Raw genomic sequence first — 20,267 nt, forward strand, 5'->3', positions numbered from 1 at the left:
ATTTTTTGTAACTTAGTTCTTTTTTATTTTTTGTACTTTAGCTAGTTTATTTAATTGTATTTATTTGTAGGAATTGTGTTTAATTAATTTATTGATAGTGTAGTGTTAGGTTAATTGTAGGTAATTGTAGGTAGTTTATTTAATTAATTTATTGATAGGGTAGTGTTAGGTTTAATTATATCTTAGGTTAGGATTTATTTTACAGGTAAATTTGTTATTATTTTAACTAGGTAACTATTAAATAGTTCTTAACTATTTAATAGCTATTGTACCTGGTTAAAATAATTACAAAGTTGCCTGTAAAATAAATATTAATCCTAAAATAGCTATAATATAATTATAATTTATATTGTAGCTATATTAGGATTTATTTTACAGGTAAGTATTTAGCTTTAAATAGGAATCATTTATTTAATAAGAGTTAATTTATTTCGTTAGATGTAAATTATATTTAACTTAGGGGGGTGTTAGTGTTAGGGTTAGACTTAGCTTTAGGGGTTAATCCATTTATTATAGTAGCGATGAGCTCCGGTCGTCAGATTAGGGGTTAATAAGTGTAGGCAGGTGTCGGCGACGTTGAGGGGGGCAGATTAGGGGTTAATAAATATAATATAGGGGTCGGCGGTGTTAGGGGCAGCAGATTAGGGGTACATAGGGATAACATAGGTGGCGGCGCTTTGCGGTCGGAAGATTAGGGGTTAATTATTTTAAGTAGCTGGCGGCGACGTTGTGGGGGGCAGGTTAGGGGTTAATAAATATAATATAGGGGTCGGCGGTGTTAGGGGCAGCAGATTAGAGGTACATAAGTATAACGTAGGTGGCGGTCGGCAGATTAGGGGTTAAAATATTTTAATCGAATGGCGGCGATGTGGGGGGAGCTCGGTTTAGGGGTACATAGGTAGTTTATGGGTGTTAGTGTACTTTAGGGTACAGTAGTTAAGAGCTTTATGAACCGGCGTTAGCCCAGAAAGCTCTTAACTCCTGCTATTTTCAGGCGGCTGGAGTTTTGTCGTTAGAGCTCTAACGCTCACTTCAGAAACGACTCTAAATACCGGCGTTAGGAAGATCCCATTGAAAAGATAGGATACGCAAATGGCGTAGGGGGATCTGCGGTATGGAAAAGTCGCGGCTGTAAAGTGAGCGTTAGACCCTTTAATCACTGACTCCAAATACCAGCGGGCGGCCAAAACCAGCGTTAGGAGCCTCTAACGCTGGTTTTCACGGCTACCGCAGAACTCTAAATCTAGGCCTTAGTTTGCCTATACCTATGGTACATAATAGAAAACAAATTTGAAAAGATAATACAATTCCAATTTTAAGAATACATATAAAATTTATTTATTACACATTTAAAAGTTATTTAGGGATGAACATATAGTGTTATTATTAAAATGCATCTACTATATATTAAAATTATATTCTCTAAAATCTATGATCCAAAAATATATTATAAATTAAATAAAAGGGTTAAGATCCAATTCAGCATTTAGCCCTAGTGGTGTTAACGTTTTAAATTTAAAAATAAGTTCAGCCTCAGTTTTTAAAAGTTTTTTATTTAAATCTCCACCTCTCCAATCCTGTGTGATTTTTCTCAGGCCCCAATATTTTAGTCCCTTAGGGTTTTCATTATGGACTTCTTTAAAATGTTTGGAGAGTAGGTGGCCTTCTACACGATTTTCAATATTAAGTAGGTGTTCCCTAATTCTGTCCCTCAACATGCGTGAGGTCTCACCTAAATATTGCATCTTGCACGGACATTCTATTAAATAGACTATATTCTTGTCAGAACATCTAATTAAATCCTTGATTTTAAATTCTTTATGTGTCACTGTAGATGTTACACTAGTTTTTTTACAGCTAAATTTACAGGCTTTACACGATATGCAAGGATAGTAGCCTTCTAATTTGTTGCCTTTTAAGTCCATGTCTATACTTTTCATTTTCCTTGGCTTAAAAGTGCTAGGTGCTAGAATTGATTTCAAATTTCTTGCTTTTTTAAAAACAATTCTTGGTCTGTCAGTTAGGGACTCTCCTAAAAATGGGTCTCTTTGCAACAAATGCCAATGTTTATTAAGGACCCCTCTTAATTTATTGTGCTCAATATTAAAATCAGTTATAAATGGTATATCTAATATACCTTCTATGCGTTCTTTGGGTTGTTTTCCTATTAAAAGCTCATCCTGTGTTCTTTCTTGGGCTTTTTGTTTAGCTGTTTTTATTAGATTCGAATTATAACCTCTCTTTTTAAATTTTTCTTCTAAAATTGTAGATTGTTGAGTAAAATCATCTTGTTCACTACAATTTTTTCTAATTCTTAAAAATTGATTTTTAGGGATATTTTCAAGCCACTTTTTATAGTGGCAGCTATTATTATGAATAAAATTATTAGAATCAACCTCTTTAAAATGTGTTTTGGTAGTGATCTTATCATTGGTGATTATAATGTCCACATCCAGAAAATTTATCTTAGTTTTACTTTTTTCATAAGTTAAATCTATACCAAATCTGTTATTTTTAAAATCTTCTATAAATATATCTAAAAGTTCTTCATCCCCTTTCCAAATGATTATAATATCATCTATGAAACGACGATAGAGCACCAAGTTCGCCTCCCAGCTAGATCCATGGATCATTTCCTCTTCAATGAAACCCATGAATAAATTAGCATAGCTGGGAGCGAACTTGGTGCCCATCGCCTTTCCTTTAGTTTGTAGATAATATTGGTTATTAAAATTAAAATAATTATTGTTTAATATAAAAGTTATACTTTCAATTAAAAACTCAATTTGTTCAATTTGTATTTCTCCATATTTGTATAGGGAATGTTCAACTGCCTGAATTCCTAATTTGTGCTGTATATTGGTGTACAAAGAGCACACATCACAGGTGGCAAATATTAAGTCATTTTTCCATTTTATATTTTTTAATAGTTGTAATAATTCAGTGGAATCTTTTAAGTGAGAGGGTAATTTAACCACATAATGTTGTAAGTAATTATCCACAAATTCAGATACATTTGAGGTAATGGATTGGATGCCAGAGATAATTGGTCTACCTGGGGGATTTATTAGGGATTTGTGGATTTTTGGCAGGTAATAAAAAATGGGGGTCTTTGGGAAATCTACTTTAAGGAAACCATATTCTTTGCCATTAATGACTCCTATATTGTGGGCTTTATCCAATATTTTCAATAATTCTTTAGACAATTTTTTAATAGGATTAGTCGGAATTTTCTTATAAGTTGTGTTATCATTTAGTAATCTATTGGCCTCTTTGATATAGTCTTCAGTGTTTAATATAACAATCCCTCCCCCCTTATCTGCCTGTTTAATCATAATATTTGTGTTATTTTGTAATTCTTTTAGGGTATCATTTTCCTTTTTAGTCAGATTATATTTATTTTTTCCAATATTCATTTCTTCAATATCTTTTTTAATTGCCTTTTCGAACATTTCAATGTTCCTTCCTTTTTCAGTAGTTGGGAAAAAATTTGATTTTGCTTTCAGGTTGGTATGGTGAAAACCTTTCTTATCATTAATTAATTCTCGTTCGATCGGATTTTTTATAAAGAACCTTTTTAGGGTTATGTTACGAATAAATCTGTTCACATTAATAAGGGTATTAAATTTATCTAATTTATTTGTCGGGGCAAATGTTAGGCCCTTCTGCAATACTCTATATTGGTGTTCACTTAAATCAACAGTACTTAAATTAAAAATACCCTGTTTATCTATCTCTTCCTTTTTTGGTTCTCTCTCTCCTCCTCTACCTCTGGTTCCTCTCTTTCTCTTTTTTTCATTTTTAATCTCTCTGTTTCCAATCCTCTCCTAAAAAAGAAGACGATGTACCTTGTTTAGGACTAGCTATATTTATTCTTAACCTCCGTGTATTGCTAGAGGAGGTGTTAGCGGCTCTGAATGATTGTGACACGGTTGCAATCCCAGAGAAATTATGTAGGCTGGACAAATACTTTGCGGTACCGGTGTGTACTGACGTTTTTCCTATACCTAAAAGGCTTACAGAGATTATTAACAAGGAGTGGTATAGACCCGGTGTGCCTTTTTCCCCTCCTCCGATATTTAGGAAAATGTTCCCAATAGACGCTACCACACGAGACTTATGGCAGACGGTCCCTAAGGTGGAGGGAGCAGTTTCTACTTTAGCTAAGCGTACCACTATCCCGGTGGAGGATAGTTGTGCTTTCTCAGATCCAATGGATAAAAAATTAGAAGGTTACCTTAAGAAAATGTTTGTTCAACAAGGTTTTATATTACAGCCCCTTGCATGCATTGCACCCGTCACTGCTGCGGCGGCATTCTGGTTTGAGTCTCTGGAAGAGGCTATTCGCACAGCACCATTGGATGAGATTATGAACAAGCTTAAAGCACTTAAGCTAGCTAATGCGTTTGTTTCAGATGCCGTTGTGCATTTAACCAAACTAACGGCTAAGAACTCCGGATTCGCCATCCAGGCGCGCAGAGCGCTATGGCTTAAATCCTGGTCAGCAGACGTGACTTCTAAATCTAAATTGCTTAATATTCCTTTCAAAGGGCAAACCTTATTCGGGCCCGGCTTGAAAGAAATTATTGCTGACATTACTGGTGGTAAGGGTCACACCCTTCCTCAGGACAGGGCCAAATCAAAGGCCAAACAGTCTAATTTTCGTGCCTTTCGTAATTTCAAGGCAGGAGCAGCATCAACTTCCTCCGCTCCAAAACAGGAAGGAACTGCTGCTCGTTACAGACAGGGTTGGAAAGGCAACCAGTTCTGGAACAAGGGAAAGCAGGCCAGAAAACCTACTTCTGCCCCTAAGACAGCATGAAGAAATGGCCCCCTATCCGGAAACGGATCTAGTGGGGGGCAGACTTTCTCTCTTCGCCCAGGCTTGGGCAAGAGATGTCCAGGATCCCTGGACGCTGGAGATCATATCTCAGGGATACCTTCTGGACTTCAAAGCTTCTCCTCCACAAGGGAGATTTCACCTGTCAAGGTTATCAACAAACCTAATAAAGAAAGAGGCATTTCTACAATGTGTACAAGACCTCTTAGTAATGGGAGTGATCCACCCAGTTCCGCGGACGGAACAAGGGCAAGGTTTTTACTCCAATCTGTTTGTGGTTCCCAAAAAAGAGGGAACCTTCAGACCAATCTTAGACCTAAAGATCTTAAACAAATTCCTAAGGGTTCCATCGTTCAAAATGGAAACTATTCGAACCATCCTACCCATGATCCAAGAGGGTCAGTATATGACCACAGTGGACTTAAAGGATGCCTACCTTCACATACCGATTCACAAAGATCATTATCGGTACCTAAGATTTGCCTTTCTAGACAGGCATTACCAGTTTGTAGCTCTTCCCTTCGGGTTAGCTACGGCCCCGAGAATTTTTACAAAGGTTCTGGGCTCACTTCTGGCGGTACTAAGACCGCGAGGCATAGCGGTGGCTCCGTACCTAGACGAGATTCTGATACAGGCGTCAAGTTTTCAAAATGCAAAGTCTCATACAGAGATAGTTCTAGCTTTTCTGAGGTCGCATGGGTGGAAAGTGAACATGGAAAAGAGTTCTCTATTACCACTCACAAGGGTTCCCTTTCTAGGGACTCTTATAGATTCTGTAGAGATGAAGATTTACCTGACGGAGTCCAGGTTATCAAAAATTCTAAATGCTTGCCGTGTCCTTCATTCCATTCCAAGCCCATCAGTAGCTCAGTGCATGGAAGTAATCGGCTTAATGGTCCCGGCAATGGACATAGTGCCATTTGCGCGCCTGCATCTCAGACCGCTGCAACTATGCATGCTAAGTCAGTGGAATGGGGATTACTCAGATCTGTCCCCTCTACTGAATCTGGACCAGGAGGCCAGAGATTCTCTTCTCTGGTGGTTGTCTCGGGTCCATCTGTCCAAAGGAATGACCTTTCGCAGGCCAGATTGGACGATTGTAACAACAGATGCCAGTCTACTAGGCTGGGGCGCAGTCTGGAACTCCCTGAAGGCTCAGGGATCGTGCACTCAGGAGGAGAAACTCCTCCCAATAAAGATTCTGGAATTAAGAGCAATATTCAATGCTGTCCTAGCTTGGCCTCAGTTAGCAACTCTGAGGTTCATCAGATTTCAGTCGGACAACATCACGACTGTGGCTTACATCAACCATCAAGGGGGAACCAGGAGTTCCCTAGCGATGTTAGAAGTCTCGAAGATAATTCGCTGGGCAGAGTCTCACTCTTGCCACCTGTCAGCAATCTACATCCCAGGCGTGGAGAACTGGGAGGCGGACTTTCTAAGTCGCCAGACCTTTCATCCGGGGGAGTGGGAACTTCACCCGGAGGTCTTTGCCCAACTGATTCTTCGTTGGGGCGAACCGGAACTGGATCTCATGGCATCTTGCCAGAACGCCAAGCTTCCTTGTTACGGATCTAGGTCCAGGGACCCGGGAGCGGTGCTGATAGATGCACTAGCAGCCCCTTGGGTTTTCAACATGGCTTATGTGTTAACACCGTTTCCGTTGCTGCCTCGACTGATTGCCAAGATCAAACAGGAGAGAGCATTGGTGATTCTGATAGCGCCTGCGTGGCCACGCAGGACCTGGTATGCAGACCTAGTGGACATGTCGTCCTGTCCACCATGGTCTCTGCCTCTGAGGCAGGACCTTCTAATTCAGGGTCCTTTCAACCATCCAAGCCTAATTTCTCTGAGGCTGACTGCATGGAGATTGAACGCTTGATTCTATCAAAGCGTGGTTTCTCGGAGTCGGTTATTGATACATTAATACAGGCTCGGAAACCTGTTACCAGAAAAATTTACCATAAAATATGGCGTAAATATTTATATTGGTGTGAATCCAAGAGTTACTCATGGAGTAAGGTTAGGATTCCTAGGATATTGTCTTTTCTACAAGAGGGTTTAGAAAAGGGTTTATCTGCTAGTTTGTTAAAGGGACAGATTTCTGCTCTGTCTATTCTTTTACACAAACGTCTGGCAGAAGTTCCAGATGTTCAGGCTTTTTGTCAGGCTTTAGCTAGGATTAAGCCTGTGTTTAAGACTGTTGCTCCGCCGTGGAGCTTAAACTTAGTTCTTAAAGTTCTTCAAGGTGTTCCGTTTGAACCCCTTCATTCCATTGATATTAAGCTGTTATCTTGGAAAGTTCTGTTTTTGATGGCTATTTCCTCGGCTCGAAGAGTCTCTGAGTTATCTGCCTTACATTGTGATTCTCCTTATCTGATTTTTCATTCAGACAAGGTAGTTCTGCGTACTAAACCTGGGTTTTTACCTAAGGTAGTTTCTAACAGGAATATCAATCAAGAGATTGTTGTTCCATCATTATGTCCTAATCCTTCTTCAAAGAAGGAACGTCTTTTGCATAATCTGGACGTAGTCCGTGCCCTGAAGTTCTACTTACAGGCAACTAAAGATTTTCGGCAAACTTCTTCTCTGTTTGTCGTTTATTCTGGACAGAGGAGAGGTCAAAAGGCTTCGGCCACCTCTCTCTCTTTTTGGCTTCGTAGCATAATACGTTTAGCCTATGAGACTGCTGGACAGCAGCCCCCTGAAAGAATTACAGCTCATTCCACTAGAGCTGTGGCTTCCACCTGGGCCTTTAAGAATGAGGCCTCTGTTGAACAGATTTGCAAGGCTGCAACTTGGTCTTCACTTCATACCTTTTCAAAATTTTACAAATTTGACACTTTTGCTTCTTCGGAGGCTGTTTTTGGGAGAAAGGTTCTACAGGCAGTGGTTCCTTCTGTTTAAATGTTCCTGCCTTGTCCCTCCCATCATCCGTGTACTTTAGCTTTGGTATTGTATCTCATAAGTAATGGATGACCCGTGGACTGAACACACTTAACAAGAGAAAACATAATTTATGCTTACCTGATAAATTTATTTCTCTTGTAGTGTGTTCAGTCCACGGCCCGCCCTGTCTTTTTTTGAGGCAGTTCTAAATTTTAATTAAAACTCCAGTCACCACTGCACCCTATAGTTTCTCCTTTCTTGTCTTGTTTCGGTCGAATGACTGGATATGACATGTGAGGGGAGGAGCTATATAGCAGCTCTGCTTGGGTGATCCTCTTGCAACTTCCTGTTGGGAAGGAGAATATATCCCATAAGTAATGGATGACCCGTGGACTGAACACACTACAAGAGAAATAAATTTATCAGGTAAGCATAAATTATGTTTTTCGCCAAACATCTAACCTGTTTGTTGTTTACTCTGGACAGAGGAGAGGTCAAAAGGCCTTGGCAACCTCTCTTTCCTTTTGGCTTCGGAGTATAATCCGTTTAGCGTATGAGACTGCTGGACAGCAGCCCCCTGAAATAATTACAGCTCATTCTACTAGAGCTGTGGCTTCCACCTGGGCCTTTAAAAATGAGGCCTCTGTTGAACAGATTTGCAAGGCTGCGACTTGGTCTTCGCTTCATACTTTTTCAAAATTTTACAAATTTGATACTTTTGCTTCTTCGGAGGCTGTTTTGGGGAGAAAGGTTCTACAGGCAGTGGTTCCTTCCGTTTAAGTTCCTGCCTTGTCCCTCCCATCATCCGTGTACTTTAGCTTTGGTATTGGTATCCCACAAGTAATGGATGATCCGTGGACTGGATACACTTAACAAGAGAAAACATAATTTATGCTTACTAGATAAATTTATTTCTCTTGTAGTGTATCCAGTCCACGGCCCGCCCTGTCCTTTTAAGGCAGGTCTAAATTTTAATTAAACTTCAGTCACCACTGCACCCTATAGTTTCTACTTTCTCGATTTGTTTCGGTCGAATGACTGGATATGACAGTGAGGGGAGGAGCTATATAGCAGCTCTGCTGTGGGTGATCCTCTTGCAACGTCCTGTTGGGGAGGAGAATATCCCACAAGTAATGGATGATCCGTGGACTGGATACACTACAAGAGAAATAAATTTATCAGGTAAGCATAAATTATGTTTTTAAAGTGTGTATGTATGATATGTGTGTGAGGGGTGTGAGTTACAGGTGAGTGTGAACGTATGATATGTGTGTGAGGGTGTGAGATACAGGTGAGTTTGAACGTATGATGTGTGTGACGGATGTGAGTTACAGGTGTGTGCTCGTTTGATGTTTGCGAGCAGTGTGAGTTACAGGTGAGTGCACGTATATTTGTGAGGGATGTGAGTTACAGGCGAGTGTGCACGTATGGTGTGATGGGTGTGAGTTACAGGTAAGTGTGCACGTATGTGTGTGTATGGAGTGTAGTTTACAGGTAAGTGTGCATGTATGATGGGTGTGTTACAGGTGAGTGTGCACGTATGATGTTTGTAAGGAGTGTAATATACAGGTAAGTGTGCATATATGATGTGTGTGTGAGTTACAGATAAGTGTGCACATATAATGTGTGTGAGGGGTGCTAGTTACAGGTAAGTTTGCATGTATGAGGTTGTAAGTTACAGGTAAGTGTAGACGTATAAGGAATGTGAGGGGTGTGCTACAGGTAAGTGTTCTTGTATGAGGGTAGTGAGTTACAGGTAGGTGTGCACGTATGATGTGTGTGAGGGATGTGAATTACAGGTGAATGTGCACGCATGATTTGTGTGAGTTACATGTGAGTGTGCACGTATGATGTGTGTGAGGGGTGCAAGTTACAGGTAAGTTTGCATGTATGATGTGTGTGAGTTTCAGGTGAGTGTGCACGTACAATATGTGTGATGGGTGTGAGTTACAGGTAAGTGTGCACGTATAATGTTTGTGAGGGGTGTGAGTTACAGGCAAGTGTGCACGTATGAGGGGTGTGAGTTACAGGTGAGTGTGCACATACAATGTGTATAATGGGTGTGAGTTAAAGGTAAGTGTACACGTATGATTTGTGTGAGGGATGTGAGTTACAGGTGAGTGTGCATGTATGATGTGTGTGTGAGGGGTGTGAGTTACAAGTCAGTTTGGATGTATGAATTTGTGAGTTACAGGTAAGTGTGCACGTATGATGTTTGTTAGGGGTGTGAGCTACAGATTACAATGCATCTATGATGTGTGTGAGGCACACAGGTTATAGGTAAGTGCACACGTATGTTTTATTTGAGGCAGGTTTCAGGTGAGTGTTGTGTCCAAACCTACCTTTTAGCTTTAAAAGATGTAAAACAATTCAAGAATGAGAAGAAAAGATACCAGTGTGTCTATCTGGTGCTATTGTCTGTCTCTAGGAAATATGAAAATAAAAAAAAGGTTTTATGATAAAGTTATGAAAACTAGATCATGTGATATAAAAAAAATCTGCTTTATTTGTACAGATGAAGGTAACACTGATATAGTGACATTTGTCATAACAGAAGATCTATGTGTGAGGCAACAGCTGGGAGCAACAGATGAGACCAAAGATGACATCAGACAAGGTAAATGTGCACATGTTGTTGTGTCTAAGGTATCTGGTTTATAGATCAGTGTGCACGAGTGCTGTGTCTAAACTTCTATTTTAGCTAAAAAGGTGTAAGAGAATAGAGGTGAAATTACCACAGTGTGAGTATCTGTTGCTTTTGTCTGTCTGGGAAATACACAAACTGTTTTATGGTAAAGTTATAAAAACTAGATCATGTGATATAAAAACTGAATCTGCTTTATTTGTACATATGAAGATAAAGCTGATATAGTGAAAGCTGAGATAACAGAAGATCTGTGTGTGAGGCAACAGCTGGGAGCAACAGATGAGACCAGAGACATCATCAAACAAGGTAAGTGTGCACGTGTTGTTGTTTCTAAGGGACCTGGTTTATAGATCAGTGTGCACGTGTGTTGTGTCTGAGGCTCACAAGATACAGGCGAGTGTGCACGTGTGTCGTGTGTAAACTTCTCTTTTAGCTAAAAACATGTTAGCTATTTAAAGTGAATGTATATTCAGATGAATCGGTGCCCGGTTTTTAATAATCCTATTAAAAACAAGAGAACTTTAATTCATCAAAATTTACATTTCACTTGTTTTCTTCAAATACTTACCTTTTTAATCCTGACAGCCACTGTAGTGCTTCCTCCGCCTGTCGTAAACCCTCTTCGCGGGTCCAAAATGACGAATCCGGCTTCCTCCAATCACGTTGCCTCAGGCCATGATTCCCCCAGGGGGGAGAGCCGTGATTGAAGGAAGCCTAATTCGTCATTTCTGACGTATGAAGAGGCTTCCGACTGCCGTGGGAATCGCTGGAGCGGCTGTGAAGATTACAAGGTAAGTGTTTGAAGAAAACGAGTGAAACGTCAATTTTGATGAATTAAAGTGTCCTTGTTTTTAATAGGATTATTAAAAACCGGGCACCGATTCAACTGAATTTACATTCACTTAAAGAGAATAGAGGGAAAGTACCAAAATGTGTGTATCTGGTGCTATTGTCTGTCTGGGAAATACACAGAGGGCTTGATTACTAGTGAGGCGCAAATGGTTTTGGCTAGAGCAATCGCGTTTTTGCAAGCCATTTTCATTCCGCTGATATTGCAAGTGCAGCAAAATCATGGGGGGGGGGTGGCGATTTAGGGATTAATAGTTTTAATTACTGTTTGCGATTGGGGGGATGGAGGTTTAGGGGTTAATAGCTTTTATTCATGTTTGCCATGTGGGGGGTGGCTGTTTAGGGGTTAATAGGCTATGGGCTTATGGCATGGTGTTTTTGTTGTTGTTTTTTTTTTCTCCATTGACTTCTATTGGGAATTCGAAAATGCGAGGTCGTTTGCACTAGTAGGGTGTTAGTCCCCCCCCCCCCCCCGCACTTTTTTTGTCTCTGTTGATTTCTACGGGGGAATACATGCACGCAAAAACTCTTTGTTTAGGATTTTTGTGCTTTTTGGGTTAATGCTAGCGCAAAATTATGTTTTTTTTGCAACTTGTAATACCAGCGGAACCCGACAAGCGCAAAATGCTTAACGCTAACACAAAAAAAATATATTTATCACGCCACTTGTAATCTAGCTCAAACTGTTTTATGGTAAAGTTATAAAAACAAGATCATGTGATATAAAAACTGACTCTGCTTTTATTTGTACAGGCGCAGATTACGCTGATGTAGTGAAGGTTGAGATAACAGAAGATCAGGTGAAGACTGAGGAGGATGAAGTTCTAATAAATACGGCTACAGGTGATTAGCGCATATTAAAGGGACAGTATACACTCATTTTCATATAATTGCATGTAATAGACACTACTATAAAGAATAAGATGCACAGAGACTGATATAAAAATCCAGTATAAAATGGTTTAAAAACATACTTAGAAGCTTTCAGTTTATCTCTGTTGAAAAGGCAGTTGGAAACCCCACTGCAAGTGGGAAATAAGACACTCCCCCCCTCCCCCTTCTTTTGCATATGAAAAGACCCTTTACACAAACAGAAGCAAGCTGGAGAAGGCAGCTGACGGTATTCAAATAAAACTTTGGGGCTTGGTTAGGAGTCTGAAAATCAGAGAAATGTTATTTAAAAATAAGCAAAATTATACATTTAAAAAAAAAAAAAACTTTATGGGCTTTATAAATAGATCATCTACAAAACATTTTATACAAAGAAAAAATGAGTGTATAATGGCCCTTTAAGTAAAGGGAACATTCTGTGATGGTGACATTTTGTGCCATGTAAATAAATATTTATCAAATGGTTACACAGCAGGCACATGTTAGTGTGTAGCTCAGGGTTAAAGGGAGTCTAGTCAAAATTAAACTTTAATGATTCAGATAGAGTATGCAAATTTAAGTAATGTTCTAATTTATTCCTATTATCAAATTGTCTTCGTTCTCTTGCTCTCTTTATGTGAAAAAGAAAGAATGTCAGCATAGGAGCCAGCCCATTTTTGGTTCAGCACCTGGGTTGCGCTTGCTGATTAGTGTCTAAATGTAGCCACCAATCAGCAACCGCTACCCACGTGCTAAACCTAAAATGGGCAGGCTTCTAAGTTTACATTCTTGCTTTTTCAAATATAGATAAAGAGAACGAAGAAAAAATAATTGGCGTAAAAAGTTGCTTAAAATTGCATGCTCTATCTGAATCATTAAAGTTTAATTTTGACTAGACTATCCCTTTAAGTGACTTTGCCTTTTAAATAGATAAAACACAGATAGATCAAAGTGATTATTTAGAGACAAGTTCAGCAGTAACATTCAGCTTGTATCTGTGTAATATTTATAATTCAGTTGTATATTTATGTATTGTGCTGCAGTAATCTTCATCCCCCGCTCATATACACTGTGCAGTCACTGCACTGCAAAATACCTATATACAAAGCTGAGTTTACTGATCTTAAAATATATAATCTGCTTTCTATCTATATCTGTTATCACAGCCATGACAATGCCATTGATAAATCTAACACTAATAAGCATAATTATATAGAAATGTTCTTATTTAAACCCATGGACTTCAGTGTAGTTTACCTCATGCTAGTGCATGTTCCACCCAACAATATTTAACCACTTAAGGACAGAGCTTCAATTTGCTCAATTGTTCCATGACGGAATAATTCTGTCATTAGTCATTAAATGGCTAAAATAAAAAATCATGCACTGAAATAAAGCCCCTGATAGATGTGGAGTCACTGTAGTTCAGCAAATTGTTTATCTGAGCCCCCAAAACCCAGTTTAGTCAGTGTATGTCCAGTAAAATACTGTACTAACCAAATGAGCTTACAATCAATCTGCCTGGAAGAGTTGTTATGTTAAAGTTTAATAGGAAGGTAATTCTGCACGAAAGAAAATGAGATTTCTCCAACATAGGTGTGTCCGGTCCACGGCGTCATCCTTACTTGTGGGATATTCTCTTCCCCAACAGCAAATGGCAAAGAGCCCAGCAAAGCTGGTCACATGATCCCTCCTAGGCTCCGCCTACCCCAGTCATTCTCTTTGCCGTTGTACAGGCAACATCTCCACGGAGATGGCTTAGAGTTTTTTAGTGTTTAACTGTAGTTTTTATTATTCAATCAAGAGTTTGTTATTTTAAAATAGTGCTGGTATGTACTATTTACTCAGAAACAGAAAAGAGATGAAGATTTCTGTTTGTATGAGGAAAATGATTTTAGCAACCGTTACTAAAATCCATGGCTGTTCCACACAGGACTGTTGAGAGGAATTAACTTCAGTTGGGGGAACAGTGAGCAGTCTCTTGCTGCTTGAGGTATGACACATTCTAACAAGACGATGTAATGCTGGAAGCTGTCATTTTCCCTATGGGATCCGGTAAGCCATGTTTATTAAGATAGTAAATAAGGGCTTCACAAGGGCTTATTAAGACTGTAGACTTTTTCTGGGCTAAATCGATTCATTATTAACACATATTTAGCCTTGAGGAATCATTTAATCTGGGTATTTTGATAAGATATATCGGCAGGCACTGTTTTAGACACCTTATTCTTGGGGGCTTTCCCAAATCATAGGCAGAGCCTCATTTTCGCGCCGGTGTTGCGCACTTGTTTTTGAGAGGCATGACATGCAGTCGCATGTGTGAGGAGCTCTGATACATAGAAAAGACTTTCTGAAGGCGTCATTTGGTATCGTATTCCCCTTTGGGCTTGGTTGGGTCTCAGCAAAGCAGATACCAGGGACTGTAAAGGGGTTAAAGTTAAAAACGGCTCCGGTTCCGTTATTTTAAGGGTTAAAGCTTCCAAATTTGGTGTGCAATACTTTTAAGGCTTTAAGACACTGTGGTGAAATTTTGGTGAATTTTGAACAATTCCTTCATATTTTTTCGCAATTGCAGTAATAAAGTGTGTTCAGTTTAAAATTTAAAGTGACAGTAACGGTTTTATTTTAAAACGTTTTTTGTACTTTGTTATCAAGTTTATGCCTGTTTAACATGTCTGAACTACCAGATAGACTGTGTTCTGAATGTGGGGAAGCCAGAGTTCTTTCTCATTTAAATAAATGTGATTTATGTGACAATGACAATGATGCCCAAGATGATTCCTCAAGTGAGGGGAGTAAGCATGGTACTGCATCATTCCCTCCTTCGTCTACACGAGTCTTGCCCACTCAGGAGGCCCCTAGTACATCTAGCGCGCCAATACTCCTTACTATGCAACAATTAACGGCTGTAATGGATAATTCTGTCAAAAACATTTTAGCCAAAATGCACACTTATCAGCGTAAGCGCGACTGCTCTGTTTTAGATACTGAAGAGCATGACGACGCTGATAATAATGGTTCTGAAGGGCCCCTAAACCAGTCTGATGGGGCCAGGGAGGTTTTGTCTGAGGGAGAAATTACTGATTCAGGGAACATTTCTCAACAAGCTGAACCTGATGTGATTACGTTTAAATTTAAGTTGGAACATCTCCGCATTCTGCTTAAGGAGGTATTATCCACTCTGGATGATTGTGACAAGTTGGTCATCCCAGAGAAACTATGTAAAATGGACAAGTTCCTAGAGGTCCCGGGGCTCCCAGAAGCTTTTCCTATACCCAAGCGGGTGGCGGACATTGTAAATAAAGAATGGGAAAGGCCCGGTATTCCTTTCGTCCCTCCCCCCATATTTAAAAAATTGTTTCCTATGGTCGACCCCAGAAAGGACTTATGGCAGACAGTCCCCAAGGTCGAGGGAGCGGTTTCCACTTTAAACAAACGCACCACTATACCCATAGAAGATAGTTGTGCTTTCAAAGATCCTATGGATAAAAAATTAGAAGGTTTACTTAAAAAGATGTTTGTTCAGCAGGGTTACCTTCTACAACCAATTTCATGCCTTGTCCCTGTCGCTACAGCCGCGTGTTTCTGGTTCGATGAGCTGGTAAAGGCGGTCGATAGTGATTCTCCTCCTTATGAGGAGATTATGGACAGAATCAATGCTCTCAAATTGGCTAATTCTTTCACCCTAGACGCCACTTTGCAATTGGCTAGGTTAGCGGCTAAGAATTCTGGGTTTGCTATTGTGGCGCGCAGAGCGCTTTGGTTGAAATCTTGGTCAGCTGATGCGTCTTCCAAGAACAAGCTACTTAACATTCCTTTCAAGGGGAAAACGCTGTTTGGCCCTGACTTGAAAGAGATTATCTCTGATATCACTGGGGGTAAGGGCCACGCCCTTCCTCAGGATCGGCCTTTCAAGGCCAAAAATAAACCTAATTTTCGTCCCTTTCGTAGAAACGGACCAGCCCAAAGTGCTACGTCCTCTAAGCAAGAGGGTAATACTTCTCAAGCCAAGCCAGCTTGGAGACCAATGCAAGGCTGGAACAAGGGAAAGCAGGCCAAGAAACCTGCCACTGCTACCAAGACAGCATGAAATGTGGGCCCCCGATCCGGGACCGGATCTGGTGGGGGGCAGACTCTCTCTCTTCGCTCAGGCTTGGGCAAGAGATGTTCTGGATCCTTGGGCGCTAGAAATAGTCTCCCAAGGTTATCTTCTGGAATTCAAGGGGCTTCCCCCAAGGGGGAGGTTCCACAGGTCTCAGTTGTCTTCAGACCACATAAAAAGACAGGCATTCTTACGTTGTGTAGAAGACCTGTTAAAAATGGGAGTGATTCATCCTGTTCCATTAGGAGAACAAGGGATGGGGTTCTACTCCAATCTGTTCATAGTTCCCAAAAAAGAGGGAACGTTCAGACCAATCTTAGATCTCAAGATCTTAAACAAGTTTCTCAAGGTTCCATCGTTCAAAATGGAAACCATTCGAACAATTCTTCCTTCCATCCAGGAAGGTCAATTCATGACCACGGTGGATTTAAAGGATGCGTATCTACATATTCCTATCCACAAGGAACATCATCGGTTCCTAAGGTTCGCATTCCTGGACAAGCATTACCAGTTCGTGGCGCTTCCTTTCGGATTAGCCACTGCTCCAAGGATTTTCACAAAGGTACTAGGGTCCCTTCTAGCTGTGCTAAGACCAAGGGGCATTGCTGTAGTACCTTACTTGGACGACATTCTGATTCAAGCGTCGTCCCTTCCTCAAGCAAAGGCTCACACGGACATCGTCCTGGCCTTTCTCAGATCTCATGGATGGAAAGTGAACGTGGAAAAGAGTTCTCTATCTCCGTCAACAAGGGTTCCCTTCTTGGGAACAATAATAGACTCCTTAGAAATGAGGATTTTTCTGACAGAGGCCAGAAAAACAAAACTTCTAGACTCTTGTCGGATACTTCATTCCGTTCCTCTTCCTTCCATAGCGCAGTGCATGGAAGTGATAGGTTTGATGGTAGCGGCAATGGACATAGTTCCTTTTGCGCGCATTCATCTAAGACCATTACAACTGTGCATGCTCAGTCAGTGGAATGGGGACTATACAAACTTGTCTCCGAGGATACAAGTAAATCAGAGGACCAGAGACTCACTCCGTTGGTGGCTGTCCCTGGACAACCTGTCACAAGGGATGACCTTCCGCAGACCAGAGTGGGTCATTGTCACGACCGACGCCAGTCTGATGGGCTGGGGCGCGGTCTGGGGATCCCTGAAAGCTCAGGGTCTTTGGTCTCGGGAAGAATCTCTTCTACCGATAAATATTCTGGAACTGAGAGCGATATTCAATGCTCTCAAGGCTTGGCCTCAGCTAGCGAGGGCCAAGTTCATACGGTTTCAATCAGACAACATGACAACTGTTGCGTACATCAACCATCAGGGGGGAACAAGGAGTTCCCTGGCGATGGAAGAAGTGACCAAAATCATTCTATGGGCGGAGTCTCACTCCTGCCACCTGTCTGCTATCCACATCCCAGGAGTGGAAAATTGGGAAGCGGATTTTCTGAGTCGTCAGACATTGCATCCGGGGGAGTGGGAACTCCATCCGGAAATCTTTGCCCAAGTCACTCAACTGTGGGGCATTCCAGACATGGATCTGATGGCCTCTCGTCAGAACTTCAAAGTTCCTTGCTACGGGTCCAGATCCAGGGATCCCAAGGCGGCTCTAGTGGATGCACTAGTAGCACCTTGGACCTTCAAACTAGCTTATGTATTCCCGCCGTTTCCTCTCATCCCCAGGCTGGTAGCCAGGATCAATCAGGAAAGGGCGTCGGTGATCTTGATAGCTCCTGCGTGGCCACGCAGGACTTGGTATGCAGATCTGGTGAATATGTCATCGGCTCCACCATGGAAGCTACCTTTGAGACGAGACCTTCTTGTTCAAGGTCCGTTCGAACATCCGAATCTGGTCTCACTCCAGCTGACTGCTTGGAGATTGAACGCTTGATCTTATCGAAGCGAGGGTTCTCAGATTCTGTTATCGATACTCTTGTTCAGGCCAGAAAGCCTGTAACTAGAAAGATTTACCACAAAATTTTGAAAAAATATATCTGTTGGTGTGAATCTAAAGGATTCCCTTGGGACAAGGTTAAGATTCCTAAGATTCTATCCTTCCTTCAAGAAGGATTGGAAAAAGGATTATCTGCAAGTTCCCTGAAGGGACAGATTTCTGCCTTGTCTGTGTTACTTCACAAAAAGCTGGCAGCTGTGCCAGATGTTCAAGCCTTTGTTCAGGCTCTGGTTAGAATCAAGCCTGTTTACAAACCTTTGACTCCTCCTTGGAGTCTCAACTTAGTTCTTTCAGTTCTTCAGGGGGTTCCGTTTGAACCCTTACATTCCGTTGATATTAAGTTATTATCTTGGAAAGTTTTGTTTTTGGTTGCAATTTCTTCTGCTAGAAGAGTTTCAGAATTATCTGCTCTGCAGTGTTCTCCTCCTTATCTGGTGTTCCATGCAGATAAGGTGGTTTTACGTACTAAACCTGGTTTTCTTCCAAAAGTTGTTTCTAACAAAAACATTAACCAGGAGATTATCGTACCTTCTCTGTGTCCGAAACCAGTTTCGAAGAAGGAACGTTTGTTGCACAATTTGGATGTTGTTCGCGCTCTAAAATTCTATTTAGATGCTACAAAGGATTTTAGACAAACATCTTCCTTGTTTGTTGTTTATTCCGGTAAAAGGAGAGGTCAAAAAGCAACTTCTACCTCTCTCTCTTTTTGGATTAAAAGCATCATCAGATTGGCTTACGAGACTGCCGGACGGCAGCCTCCCGAAAGAATCACAGCTCATTCCACTAGGGCTGTGGCTTCCACATGGGCCTTCAAGAACGAGGCTTCTGTTGATCAGATATGTAGGGCAGCGACTTGGTCTTCACTGCACACTTTTACCAAATTTTACAAGTTTGATACTTTTGCTTCTTCTGAGGCTATTTTTGGGAGAAAGGTTTTGCAAGCCGTGGTGCCTTCCATCTAGGTGACCTGATTTGCTCCCTCCCATCATCCGTGTCCTAAAGCTTTGGTATTGGTTCCCACAAGTAAGGATGACGCCGTGGACCGGACACACCTATGTTGGAGAAAACAGAATTTATGTTTACCTGATAAATTACTTTCTCCAACGGTGTGTCCGGTCCACGGCCCGCCCTGGTTTTTTAATCAGGTCTGATAATTTATTTTCTTTAACTACAGTCACCACGGTATCATATGGTTTCTCCTATGCAAATATTCCTCCTTAACGTCGGTCGAATGACTGGGGTAGGCGGAGCCTAGGAGGGATCATGTGACCAGCTTTGCTGGGCTCTTTGCCATTTCCTGTTGGGGAAGAGAATATCCCACAAGTAAGGATGACGCCGTGGACCGGACACACCGTTGGAGAAAGTAATTTATCAGGTAAACATAATTTCTGTTTTTTCCATCTTAATATGGGAAGAGTCCAAAGCTGCATTCCTTACTTGTGGGAAATACTGAACCTGGCCACCAGGAGGAGGCAAAGACAGCCCAGCCAAAGGCTTAAATACCTCCCCCACTTCCTCATAACCCCATTCATTCTTTGCCTTTCATCACAGGAGGTTGGCAGAGAAGTGTTAGAAGATTTCGGAGTAGTCTCTTATGGAGGGGTAGTACTCTTCGAGATGGGACTGGAGTTTTAAGTAGTCCTGTCAGCCTCGCAGTGAGAGCATGGATTAAAGAGTCGGGAGATGCAGGGAGAGTCTTTCTGCAAAACCATGCTGACTCATATTAACAGCTCCATAGGCAATCGGTGTTGACGAGTTTCACTGACTGCTTTCTTCATGTCAGAAGCGATGCTACTATCTGTCACACTTGAAGGGCCGTGTTCCTGTTCCCTGGCGTAGAATCTGGTAAGATCGTTTCATATTTTATACATGTATGATAACGCAAGAAAAGACAGGGTCACAGTGTAACTCCTTTTATCTGTATAGAATCAAGGGTTAATATCTCCTGAGGGGGATTATTGAACGGGGGAATAATCTTATATGTTTATTTGATTTTATGCTGCTTTATGTGCGAGATGTTATGGGCTCATAGGCTGTAATGGAATATACAGGTTTCACTTTCACTTTGAGAGCCATGCAGCTTACAAGCTGGCGCGCTTTCTCAATAGCAGGGACGGTC

At 41.1% G+C, this 20,267-nt stretch overlaps 1 protein-coding gene across 1 annotated transcript in view; it reads left to right on the forward strand.

Annotated features, from left to right (window-relative positions):
- The window catches only part of LOC128657398 (zinc finger protein OZF-like), a 225,090-nt gene that overhangs the window by 108,085 nt on the left and 96,738 nt on the right, over positions 1-20,267 (forward strand). The window contains exons 5-7 of the mRNA XM_053711735.1: positions 10,245-10,346; positions 10,587-10,682; positions 11,979-12,068. Coding sequence (XP_053567710.1) covers positions 10,245-10,346; positions 10,587-10,682; positions 11,979-12,068 — 288 coding nt within the window. The remainder of the gene's footprint in view (positions 1-10,244; positions 10,347-10,586; positions 10,683-11,978; positions 12,069-20,267) is intronic.

This window comes from Bombina bombina, chromosome 4 (assembly GCF_027579735.1).
Source record: "Bombina bombina isolate aBomBom1 chromosome 4, aBomBom1.pri, whole genome shotgun sequence".
In the NCBI taxonomy this organism is placed as follows: Eukaryota; Metazoa; Chordata; class Amphibia; order Anura; family Bombinatoridae; genus Bombina; species Bombina bombina.